Raw genomic sequence first — 12,996 nt, forward strand, 5'->3', positions numbered from 1 at the left:
TTCCCATCATCATCACCATCATTTCACCATCTTCTCTTTTTTCACCCTCACCTGGAGTAACATGCTCGGCCAACAACCAGGCTGACCACTCCTTATTCATTAAAGTCTCTCCTCTTATATAATGTATGTAAAACAGATTCGAAGACTTGCCAATCAACAGTTGAGTCATTTTGTATGTTTTCATCTTTTGTTAAACTATGTGGTTTGAATTACGACATAATGATCGCAGAGCCTCATTTTCTTCTAGCGAACACGCATCTTAAGCATAAACCAGGTAACAGCGTATCTGACCGGAGCTGCATGCTTTGGATTGCGGGAAACTGGAAGTTGTTTATTTTGCGGCCAGATGTTTTCGACATGATGTTAGCGATGCGTTCTGTCACCAAGACTTCAAAGACTAAGGCAACAACGGGGCTGCAGAAAGAAAGAACAGAGTGCAGCTGGCGAGCGGTCGTCGCTTAGCAGAAAACAGTCAAATTTGCACTTGCGACGGCTAGGAACAGAGGGAGCTAGATGCTATGTATTCACGCGATCGCGAAATATTCAGAGGGGAAAAACACAAGAAACTGCTCAGACCTGAAATAGTGCGCATATAGGGTAAAGAAACGTTCCTTGCAACTAAACTCTGCAGACGTATTTTCCTTAACAACGTGGAGCATGGTTTACTCACCTCTTCGCGGGCCAGAAAAAAATTAGATTTGGTGTTCATTCTGTCGTATTCAGCATTCAGTTCTAAAAGCTTGTCACTCTCGCGTTGTGCATTGCACATTGTCGTTCTTCACTAACTTCCATATGCAGCATGAACAGATCAGATCAGCTTAACATCGATCAGAGCTTAGCCTGAGTCTAATGTCGCCAGGCGTGCCGACTACCCTGAAAAGCAAAACCATGAGCCAGCAATGCTAAACACATGCTTTCGCGCATCCGCTCGTTTTAGCAACGTTATAACCACCCCAATGTTTGTCTGCTCCATCCAGTGGCTCCCGCACTGAGATGCCGAATACGTGGAGACCAGGTGGGAAAGACGGATTATGGTCATAGCTAGCAGCCTATCTTTCCAGGGTTTTGTATTTCTGCTTGCTGCAAGGTCGTCCGCTACAGCCCTTGCAGTTGTCTAAACACTGGCCAAACAGAAATGGAAGATAGTGAAAGCGACGACATTGTTTGGTCCTTGTGGCTGTTACAACCGTCCGAGGAGCATGAATGTGGAAGGAGCATTTTTTCATCGTTTCGTGTGTAACTTCAACGTTTCTGTTCTATGCTTTCGTTGGAATCCTGAACAATTAATGAGACATTAAAGGGCAACCATTCTCGTTGAAGCCAAAACCGATGAGCTGCTTAGGGCCTCTTGCTTACCATGTCCGGAAACCTCTTGTTGCTGGGGTCTATAGCGCTGGGTGGCGCCATAAAGCACTTCTCGTCCCTCTCCATCCCCCCCGTTGAACTCAGGGCGATCACAGTGTCGGCCTTCGTGGTCCTGGGCAAGTATACACAGCTGCTCAAAGAGTTTCCTAGATAGAGCGCTCGTCAGTATTTAACATTTTAAATTGTGACTGCGTTGTGCGTGTGTGTGTGTGTGTGTGTGTGTGTGTGTGTGTGTGTGTGTGTGTGTGTGTGTGTGTGTGTGTGTGTGTGTGTGTGTGTGTGTGTGTGTGTGTGTGTGTGTGTGTGTGTGTGTTATGCCTTTTTCCCCTTCTCTCTTCCTCCGTTTAGTCTCCTAATTCCTCCCAGTGCAGGGTAGCCAACCGGAACGCCTTTCTGGTTAATATCCCTGCCTTTCCCTCCTCCTCTTTATCTATCTTCAGAAATATACCTCGATTATAAAAGTATGTCGCTACCGCTACTCCCAGCACAAAGGGCAAAACGTTGGCTTGAGAGGTAACGTGGACAATGGTGACTGCAGGTTATGTAGAACCTATGGGCTATGTCGCCCTGTGTCGTCTTCTTTCTCTGTCCCGTGTCCGCTGCGGTGTCTAATTCCTTCATGTCTCACCAACTGGCCTACACATCTACCCTCCTGGGCTATTTAAATTATTTCAAACCACTTACGGCTCCTTCCATTAAAAGTTTCTATGTGCTTCGGCGTTCCAGGTACTTTACAAAAGGGTGGAAAATTGGGCGAGTTGGTACGGATCCATGTTACTGAGGCACCCTAAGGACGAGGATGGACACGTTAGAAGACAGAACAAGTAGAAAGGTAGGAAGATAGAAAAGAAAGACAGTAGAAAGTAGAAAGAATAAGAACAAAAATACAGAGCAGAGCATTTGCTCTGTCGTTATGCGTCTCCATGCTCGTCCTTGGGGTGCTTCAATAACATGGGTCCGGTACTTTATTTACCTTTTACTGTCTCCAGTGGGCCGCGGCACCGTTATTCCTTTGGTTGACGGAGGCTTTGGTTCGCTTGCAGCATGTTTTGTGCGATAAAAGGTGTTTGAGTTGTGGCTTTATGACGATGTAACAACAGTGATGCCGTACTTACTTTCTTCAATATGTGTTCTGACGAGCCTGAGGTTATTGCGCAGCCCAACATCGATTCCGACTTTGTTCGCATAGAATAAAAGGCCGGCCGTGATTGCCATTGAATGGGTGTACAGTGCTAACAAACTTCTTTCCTACTGTTGTGCTGGGATGAATGAAGGGGTGTAAATGCCTTCGTATTTTGTCTCAATCTGCTGGCAGCGATGTAAAGCTGAAATTGCATCACAGTTAGCGGTTTGCATAGTGTAACCCACTGTTCCTGCACGATGACTTCCATCAGGACGGCCTCCGAACTATGGATGTCAATCAAATAATATATTACTGATTGGTAGAACTACCATGTTGCTTCAGTAAATGCAGGCTGCGAATCAAATCGTCAGGGTCAGGATTTAAGTTTTCCCTTTTTGTTCTGTGTGGCCATGCACATACAGATAATGTGTTACTGTATAAAGCTACGCAAGCAAGCGGTGTCTTATTGAAGCGATTGTATACCTCTGTGAAGTGAACCACATATGCAAAAGCACCAATGCTATGCTCCCGCTACCCAACCGCAGGAATCTTCTCTTTCTTCCACTGCGCACTGCATTCGAGAAACACTTGAAATCGCCACACAAAGAGCGGATAAAGACATTCTGGACATGCAAATACAATCTTCCCGCCCATGCTGAGAAAGAGAAGATCAAAAGAACTGCTATGGCAGAGGTGACACTGGTCATGGCCCCCTTGACCTCCATAGATCCATGACCATCTGTTTTGCTTTGAGTTTGTAGTCATCTTGCGCACATTTAAAATGAAAACTTACAAAACGGCCCACATTTCAAATTGTTCATCCACCGCCACTGCATTCTGGTCATGTCTTTTAAAGAAGAGCTTCTGTATAGATGTCTTAAAACGACCCACGCGCGGCACCATTCCCCGTGCAGATGCGGGTGAAGAAAAGCGAGGAAGCTGCGAGGCTAGGTCAGAGTTGTGTAGCCTTGGGTCAGTGCCCGTAGTGCGAAGGTATGGCGGTAGAATTGGGATCGCGTGGAACAACACAATTCGCTTCATATCGCACGTAGAAGCTTTCGCTGGTTTTGACGCACACACACGCACACGCACGCACACACACGCACGCACACGCCACTCACTCACTCACTCTCTCTCACACTCACTTTCTCTCTCGCACGCATGCGCGCACGCGCGCACGCACTCTCACACACTTACTCTCTCACACTCACTCTCTTTCTCTCGCACGCATGCGCGCACGCGCGCACGCACTCACACACTCACACACTCTCTCACACACACACGCACACGCAAAAGAACGCGAGAGTTTGGCACAACCTAGCTTGAAGCTAATGTTCTAAAACTAGAAAAAAAGCATGACGCTGTGAAAGTTCATGTTGCTGCGGCTATACTCACTCGACGGCCAGTTTGAACTGCGCCTGGTACGTGCTCCATGCATTTGTGAAGTCGTACAGGCCGAGAGCTATTATTGTTTTTCTGTTCTTGTCGTTGCCTTGCATGCTTTTCAGTTTCTGCGAGGAAAGCAATTTGGAAACAGTTATGTAGCACTTTCTGCAACGGGATAGATAATTTACAGGCACCAATGCGAATGATCCGTAGGGGAATGCGTGAACATGTGTGCTCCGCTTTCATGACCTCACTGAATCGTGGCGCCCTCTTTTCGAAGTGGCACAAACATGCACGTGCGCCACCCTGTTTACATTGCGCAGAATTTTCATGAGGACAAAATAGTCAAACAAAACAGAAAGTTCGAATTAGGCGGAAACAGCTGGCAGTCAGGTTACAAAAAGGATTTGTAGAACTAAGCTTGGTGAATTAATAAGCGAAAGCTGGGGCTTGATTACGCAACTGTGACAAATTCTGTCACAAGTTTTGACAGTGACGTCAAAATGACGTCACAATGAAACGTCACCACGTGACGCAACCAGGAATCAGCCAATTACAACAGGGCGGTGTCCCGAAAGCATTCAAGGGACCGTCTGCTTATTTTTTTGTAAAAATAAATAAGAAATTAGCAACGATGAAAATAACTTTTATTTTATTTTGTCAAAACATTGTGTTTAAAGTTCGAAAATATTAAGCAAAACAAAAAGCGTTTGAAGTTGTGCTATTAAACTAGCTGGTGGGTAACTTTTGATGCCGCGTGGATGTGCTGACGGTAGTAAAAAGGCCGCTTTGCAAGAAAGCGGCTGTTTCACGCCGTGTTATTGTTTTTTGCGCGGCGTCTGGAATCGAGCTACTGTGCGGTTGACCTAAGTGTGCAGAAAAATTTCAACGAATGCAGAGAAGGCTACGTGACTACCGAGCGAACTTGAAAGTATCGCTTGGTAAAAATCGACGAAAACAACTTGTTGAACTCTTTGTTGTTCACCTCTTTCGATCGATGACAAAAATGCCAAAAGGTGAGGTGTTGTAGTACGTGACGAGTGGTTGTTTGTTTCTTTCCCCTTGGGAAACAGAAGACGACCACGAAGTGCCATGTGCTAGGAAAGTAAAGTGCTTTGCCAGCATAAGCACGTCTTATTTATATGTAGCTTTGTGTCACAGAGGTTGTGACGGCACCAACCCCTTCTGCGCACTAGCTCTACAAATGGCCTCCAACACCCGCCGTACGCATTTGCTCACCGTCGGTTGTGCGAAGCAGACGTGCGCCTCACTACCAACGGCAGCCTGAAAGCCGCCCGTGGCAAAGAACCCCAGTGCACACAGCACCTGCCGCCGCGCCGACAGCGCACTTGCACGCAAACCTCCCAGTTCATCGGCGAGTTTGTCCCACAACCACTCCACAGTCTTCTTCTCCAGTCGAAAAAGGCGTCGAAACAGCTCTTCAGGCAAGTCAAACGCGTCTTCGTGCGCCCTCATTCGCCGTTGATCGCGCCATCGCATCCGCCTCAGTCGTATCGCTGCGTACACCGCCGCCATTTTCTGTCACAAACTAAACGGTCTAACTGACAGCCTCAAAACTGTGACAAAAAACTCAATAACTGCCTGCATAATTAGGTGTGCAACGTCATCACTTCTGTCATATCCGTGACGTCATCAGCAGCCGCCCATCACGCAAAAAAGCAATATGGCCGCTGGCCACAACCGACCAATAGGAGCGAGGCTTATTGACACCTTTGTGACAAGTTTTTGACAATTGTCCTAATTGACAGTTACGTAATCTAGCCCCTGGTTGGAATCAGCTATGCTTCCGGCAGGTACGGTTGTTCTGGCGCATGCATCTAGCGAAGACAGTAGCACTGGCACAGGCATATTTACAGACATTTCATGGCACCGGACGAGAGCCCAAATTGCACACAAACAGCTACATTGCTTTGCTTTTGTTTCGCACAAGTTTAGCTTCTTGGCTTCCGCCTCTGTTTTCAAGCATGTTTAGCTACTTGGCTGTGGTCCTCTTGTTTCGAGCACGTTTAGGTACTCGACATAGGCTCTGTTTCGTGCTCGTCTGGCCACTGGGATTCACCGCTTTACGAGCCAGCACTACCACTACCGACGCGATCGTGCCCATTCAGCTCGAATATCAACACGCTTTGGACTTTCCTGTAGGAATGGAGAATAAGCACTTCCGCCGAAATGGCGAATCTACGAGTATCTCGTGGAATATACTTTTCGGAAACATTCATCATGAACTGCGCTTCTCCGCACCTCGTCAACGCGGCAGTGAATTCCCCAGCTCACTCCATGTGACTTTCGGAAGCCTCATGCGGCTGCTATTACGGGATAAGCTCCATCACAGTGTCTTGCGATACTCATATCCGTCTCGTTCTGCCACCGCTCTAGCCTCTCCGTCTCCCCTGCCTACGCGACGAGCGAGCCGCCGGAGCCTCGGCAAGCCGGGCACCGCTTTCCCTCTTGTTTCATTCCTACCTTCCTCTCCACCCCCCGAGGCTTGGCTCTCAGCCTTTCCTTCTCTCCACGTCCTTCTCCCTACGCCAGCTGCAGCTAAACCAGCTTTCCTTCTCCTACTAGACTGCGCGCTCAGCCGGTGCCATAGCAACCGGCAACGCTCGTCCCCGGCTTTCACTCTCCCGTCGACGGGAGAGCGAAACGTCTGCTTTTGTGCTCCCCAGATGGCTTGTACCCGAGAAATGGCCCCCGAGACACTGCTGTGATAGCGTGGTGGAGCAGGCAGCGCGACATTCTAGAGGTTCGGGTAGCAGTAAAGCACTTGGGAGTAAAGCAGTAAACACGCCCAACGTCCCAGATTATCATGCCTGTAAGAGCTAAACGCCACAGGGTGTATTAGAAAAGGATCATCCACGCCAGTAGTAACAAAATACGCGTGGCTGCCAATTTCAGCTAAGGGTACTGCAGGGTTTAGGAGCTGACAGCAGGGTCAGAAAGCAGGCTTATACTCTCTGTGACCAGAGTAAACAAGCTGTATCATTCTTTGCAACCTACTGTACTCCGTCTTGATATCATGGTGTCTGCTCCGCACTCAATAGAGTGGAAGCGAATGTGGCTTCGCCCGATCAGTGACGAGCTTTAGTGTGGGCGTTTAAAATCTTCCACTTGACTAACCGTGCCACGAATCTGTCACACGAAGGAATCTAAAAGTCACTGAAAGGACAAAAAATTACAGGGGAAGGTGTGTCTTTTGAGGTTCACTTATGACCGACGAGTAATGATAACCGTGTAATTGTAAGAAAAGGAACCGAATACCGCAGGTGGCATTCAAGCCCACGACTACGCGTAGGGTGCACCATCAACTTCCAACGTCCGCCGTTATGGTCGAGGGAGATGTTGGCGAGAACTCTCAAGTTAGGCTACACTCAACACAAATGCTGGCGAAGGTGGAAGGATGAACAGTCGCAGCCTTACATCGGTTATAAAGTAAGATGCGGAGGCCGTGGTTCCGGATTTAAGCGGAAGCAGATCGTTGCCTCTTTTTTAATCCTCTAAGCTGTAATTCGTTTAAATAACTTTGGTCCCGTATTGTCATGCAATTGAGAAGTTCTCACAGACTAATTGGCTTTATTTTATGCGACTTATTCCCTCTTTCGACGCCGTTTCCTCAAAGTGTTGTGCGGTCTCATATTTGGCAACGTCACGTTTTTAGTTACGCGTCTTCGCATATTTTCCTTTCGCCACCACACTCCACATGCTCCCTCAGCGCCAGACATTATGGGCGCTAGGTCCGAGATCTCTACTCACCCACAGTTGTTAACTCACTGCTGATTTCCATGATTTCATTTCGTCAGCAGTCATTAAAGCATTGCTCAAGAGATAACACACCTTTATTTAGAACTGATAATCGAAGTAAAATGTTTTACTTTAGAGCCGCGTTTTTTTCTCTCGCCTATTTGAGAACGTGAAGGAGCAAATTTTAAGATTTGGTATACGCTTTATGAACGGAAAACATCGAGACGGTAAGTATCAGTCCGGGGACACCTGAAGGAAGATTCTCATCCGAGTGTATATGTATTAACCATGAAGGATATGAGTGAATTTTCTGCATATAACTTTGTGAGATGCGCTATAAGATGACCACTTTCGGTTCGGTTTACAAATCCGCCTTTCTTTTCCTCATCCAATCTCGAGCAACGCAAAGTAACCGTCCTGCCGGTGAACAGTGTTCCGAAAGAGGGTACAGTTTTGCGTACTCACTTCTAGTACGTTTTTGGCCTTAGTTACGAGCCCGGCCAGTTTCGAGCTCTGTGTGGCTACCACTGTGAGCAGGCCGTAGTTTTTCATGTTGCTTGAGGCCAGAGCGTTCAACGCCTTGATCACATTCTGATTGTTCAGGAGTGGGACATCCACATATCTGAAAGTAAATACGGCACAGATTCAGAAGAGGTAATTGGTGTTCTAGTTCGTTTCCAGCCGTTCCGTTAATCTCATTTAGCGCAAAACACACACCAGACGAAAAAAAGGAACACACAGAAGGAAGCGTGGGCGCTATACTCATAACTAACTGATGTATTCAAGAAATGATGAACCTATTGCATGCTCGCTGACCTGCTCCGACGCCATCTTACAAGGGGTCTTGGAAATGAGCACACAGGAAGTTGCGAATGAAGGAAGTTGCAAGCAGGAAGTTGCGAATGAAGGAAGTTGCACGCAGGAAGTTGCGGATGAGATGCGAATGAAAATTTATCATCTATCGTAGAGATAAGGATAAAATAAGCCTCCACGTTTCGCGAGCGGTTTTGTCCCTAATTCTGCCCAGGTTTCTTACGCAGCGGAAAGGCGGTGCAGAATCGGTGCAGGCGAAGCAGTAGTCCACATACGAGTATATATGCTTTCGTCTTTTCTACAATAAATCAGTTGCGAGTAGCGCGCATGTTTCGTCTTGTGTGTTCCCTTCTTTTCTATGGTGCGTGTTTTGCGCCAAATGAAATGAATATAAAGGTACAAATTGTCCCGCACCGCGTGTGATGAGCGGCAATAAATGCTAATTGTTTCACTGAACAGAGTGCGAAAAGGCGGTAGGGACGGCTCTAGCCAGGCACAGTCGTAGGTTTGCAGGCAGCACACTCGGCGCCTTCGTAACATTGATGGTAACATGTGACATGGAGAACTTAGCATTCCGAAGCCCCACGTGTGTTACGAAAGACGCCGCAGTGAGACTCCGGATTAAGTTCAGCCAGACTAGGACTCTCAGCTTGCTGTGCGAAGCCGGTATTCGATCCCGCGACTGCGGGCTTCTCGCGAAGAGCCCTTCACCTTAGAAATTGTATGGCCGCCGTATGCAAGCTTCCCAGCTGGAGACGTACCATCGCGGATTTTCGAAAACTTTGCAGACTGATTCCACTGCTTTAAAGACCTGCGTAAATCATTTGTTTCTTTTAAATGCCCCCAGGGCCGAATGATCGAAATGCAAGTGGTTTCAAAGCAGAGTAAATACAAGAACATAGTGAAGAAATTAATACTGGAATAGTTAAATTGACTTCTTCAACACCCGATAGTAAGGTGTCCTCGGATGGCGGCTATTGTTGCGGCTTCCCCTCTGCTGATGACAGCGGCAGGAATGACGGAGGGCGCTGGTTCTGCAAGGGGGGGTCACCGACCTTAACTTTTAGTGCCATAAATACCGGAAGATTGGGATGCGGAGGATGATACGATCCCCGAGAAAGGTTAATCGTGAACTATTTGGTCTAAGCCGGAAAATTTTTCTGCGAAACCAATCTCGAGGAGGCTGCAAACAAATTAGCATAGTGCAATGCAAAAAATTTTACGAAGCTCATTCCAGCAGAAATATATGTCCCTGTTTTCCTTATAGGCGTTCCATTCTTGGGCTGCTATTGAGGCCGCCACTAGGCGCGAACAGTCGATCAGTTTGTAATGCCTGAAGTGAATGAAAATTTGTGATGACCGGCGACAAATTTGGGGGGAGAGGGCGGGTCACACCCAACGGTGCCACGGATAGAACAGTCAGCATGTGCGCGGAGTACAGAGTATCTCACCGGATGTCAAACGAGAGGCCGCCTTGGGTCTTCCTCTGCTTCTTGATCTCCGCCTGGAACACTTTCCAGCTGATTTCATTGTGGATACCGTGCACCCTGGTATATACCACGACGACGTCGACGTAGTACAGGAAATGGCACAGGCCGTCTGGCGGTATCATGATCGGAATCACGGCCCGCCATCCAACTGTGCAGACCAGCTCCTTGACGGAGACTGCGAGGTTACAGGAGAAAATGAAGCCGTGAGTCAGCAAATGCTTCGAGCCGCCAAGAGCAACGAGAACAGCTCGTCTACTGAGGACCAATGATGATGATTATCAATTTTTATGGCGCAAGGGCATCTGTGGCCAACGAGTGCCATGGCACAACGTATCTACGTCTGCTCAAGACGGGATCAAAGACCCATCTCCTAAGCATTTCCCTCTAGATAAGACGAGCACCATGCCAGGGGAAAGCTTGTACCCATTGTATCCCCGGTGGGCACCCGGAGCCACTGGGGATCGAACCCCGCACCTCCCGCATGCGAGGCGGATGCTCAACCACTTGGCCACCGCTGAGGTACAGAGGACCAGCGGCGTAGGAACGCGATGTTCGGGAAGGGCGGAACCCGGATGCCAGTTAGGGGGTGGGGAGATGTCAAGCTCCGCCCAGGAAGCTGAAAGCCCCAATTATAGAGAGTCAACATTTTGGATTTAGATGCGCTATTTTTGCTTGTTTTTTTTTTGTTCCTTTCGGCAATCGCACGCTGTACTGTTTTCGTGTTCTTTCATGTGAGCGAGTATTCCGCCACTTTTTGAGACAACGGGAAAAACGCGAGGCTGTGCTTTCCATTCTGGCAAAAAAGGTTGGATTGCAGCGCACGTTTGTTCGGAACTTCGCATCACGAAGGAGCCAAGCTCTGTGAATGCAGATAGTGAACGTGAATCTTTTCCCTAGTGTTGCGCACTGATGGTATCCAGTATTCCCTCTTAACGGTAGATTGTGGCAGCGAAGCGGAGCCATTTTCGACAGATGCCAATGCGCCTAAGTGACGAAGGGTGTTGCGGTGACCAATCAACTGCAAGGCTGAGACGATTACTAACAAGCACTTGTTTGAATGTCATTTATCAAACGCAGCAAGTAAAGGGAATATGGGTTAGGATGGACAGTACTCGTAATTGTCATAGAATTCGCACCCGCGTAGCGGGCAACAGCGTGATAATTTCTGATGGCGTGAAGAGATCAGCGTTACTGCCTTGTTTCTAATATATATATATATATATATATATATATATATATATATATATATATATATATATATATATATATATTAGGGGTGTGAGATGTCAAACTTTTCGAATCGAATACGAATAAATAGTTCGGAATATCGAATTGAATATCGAATAATCTAGGACAGACGCATTCAGCCACTACAAAACATTTATTTGAGCATTCAAGAACTTCACAGTTCCACTATCAATGAGTAAATTAACGAAAAATGTGTGTGCGGCTGCACAAAAACCATAAAAGTCCAGAACATTATTCTTAGAAGAGTAGAAATATCACAGAAAATGACTAGTACACAGCACTGATTAAGCCTATCTTGCCATAAGCACAAAAGTGAATTGCTGGGATGAACATTAAAGGTTGTCGTGGAGGAAAACCAGCTGCTCCACATGGTCAGGCAGAAGTCTTTCCCTTCTAGCTGAAACGACTTCTCCAGCCACAGAAAATGCCCTCTCACTTGGCACTGAAGTGGAGGGTATTGCGAGGTACTTCGTGCACAGCTTTGACAGACTAGGGTATCTGAAAGAACCCACGGTCCACCACCAGTCGCATGGGTCACTGTCTCGTTTCAACAATGCCTCCTCTAAGTAAGGAGCAAACTCCCATCCTGCAGCAGACACTGCTTTAGTTTCCACAGCATTCCTCACTAAATTGCCAAATGCATTCCAGACATTAGAAGACTGCTGTGCACAGAGTTCTGGCCTCTGTTTCTTAGCTTCTGGGTCAGGAGCACACAGGGACAGATTTTGTAACACTAAATCTTTTAGCCATATCATCTTTTCTTTGTGGGCTCTGAATATGGTGGATTTTAAGTGTCGGTCCAAAAACATGGCCAGGCATGCCTCCTTGTCCTCTGCATAAAGCTTGATCTGACCGAGCATGCCAGGGTTGTATGAAATTCAGTAGTACCAGTGAAGTGTGCCAGAAAACGCAGCATTCCAAAAATCAGTGGTATTTGAGCTGAAAGTGGTGGATACGTTTCTGTACTGGCGATAACAGTGGCTTCAAAGAATGGCTTGAGCGTTTCTACATATTCAGAAGCCTCTTTCTATTCCTGTGAACTGAGCCCATCAATGCTGTTGTCTGAAGTTGCAAGGTCCACAGTGACTGCCTCCTTTAGTTCCAAGAGACGAGACAGCATTAGGTACTGGCTGTTCCATCTAGCTTCTATGTCTTGCACGAGACGGAGAGGATCTTTGCCTGTTTTTTTTTGTATTCTCTTAGCCTTTTTTTGTGCCGATGAGCTGTGCTTATAGTGACCAACGATGTGTCTGGCCTTCTTGCACAGACGATCAATGGGTGGCGTACGAGATCTTGCTTCGTTAAGGGCTAGCTGCAGGGTGTGGGCGAAACACGATCGCTCAGTCCACGGGAGCCTCCTGACAGCGGCACGGATGTTGCGCCCATTATCTGTCACGATCTATTTTTCACAGTTGTCGGGCATCCCCCACTCGCTGCACATCTCGTCCAGCATAGCTGCGATGTTTTCAGCACGGTGACTGTCAGCCATATGACGCGTGTTAAGCGTGAACCGCTGTATTTGAAAATAGGAGCTAGGAGATGGCAAGTGACGCTTATGTAGCTTTCGTTCGCTCGCGATCTCCACATGTCGCTGGTAAAGGCAACAGCTCCAGTTCCGCCTTCAAAAGCGTTGCTGAGTGAGTGAGTGAAAACTTTTATTGATCCATTCAAGAGATTCACGGATTCGAAAGCTCCGTCGTCTTCGTTCTTGGCGCTGGCGATCAGAGTCTTCTCTTCAGCATGGGTGGGCCCCTATTCCAGGGCTCCACTGAGCCGTGCTGCATCGCCCGCGTGCCTCACTAAGGCCAGTTG

General features: G+C 47.5%; 1 protein-coding gene across 2 annotated transcripts in view; it reads right to left on the reverse strand.

Annotated features, from left to right (window-relative positions):
- LOC144135299 (uncharacterized) overlaps nucleotides 1–12,996 on the reverse strand; it is a 51,407-nt gene that overhangs the window by 11,442 nt on the left and 26,969 nt on the right. For both annotated transcript variants that reach the window (XM_077668008.1, XM_077668009.1), the window contains exons 11-14: nucleotides 9,898–10,111; nucleotides 8,099–8,255; nucleotides 3,884–3,999; nucleotides 1,357–1,477 (exon numbers count right to left, since the gene is read on the reverse strand). In XM_077668008.1, the coding sequence (XP_077524134.1) occupies nucleotides 1,357–1,477; nucleotides 3,884–3,999; nucleotides 8,099–8,255; nucleotides 9,898–10,111 (608 nt within the window). The remainder of the gene's footprint in view (nucleotides 1–1,356; nucleotides 1,478–3,883; nucleotides 4,000–8,098; nucleotides 8,256–9,897; nucleotides 10,112–12,996) is intronic.

This window comes from Amblyomma americanum, chromosome 5 (genome assembly GCF_052857255.1).
Source record: "Amblyomma americanum isolate KBUSLIRL-KWMA chromosome 5, ASM5285725v1, whole genome shotgun sequence".
NCBI classification, from domain to species: Eukaryota; Metazoa; Arthropoda; class Arachnida; order Ixodida; family Ixodidae; genus Amblyomma; species Amblyomma americanum.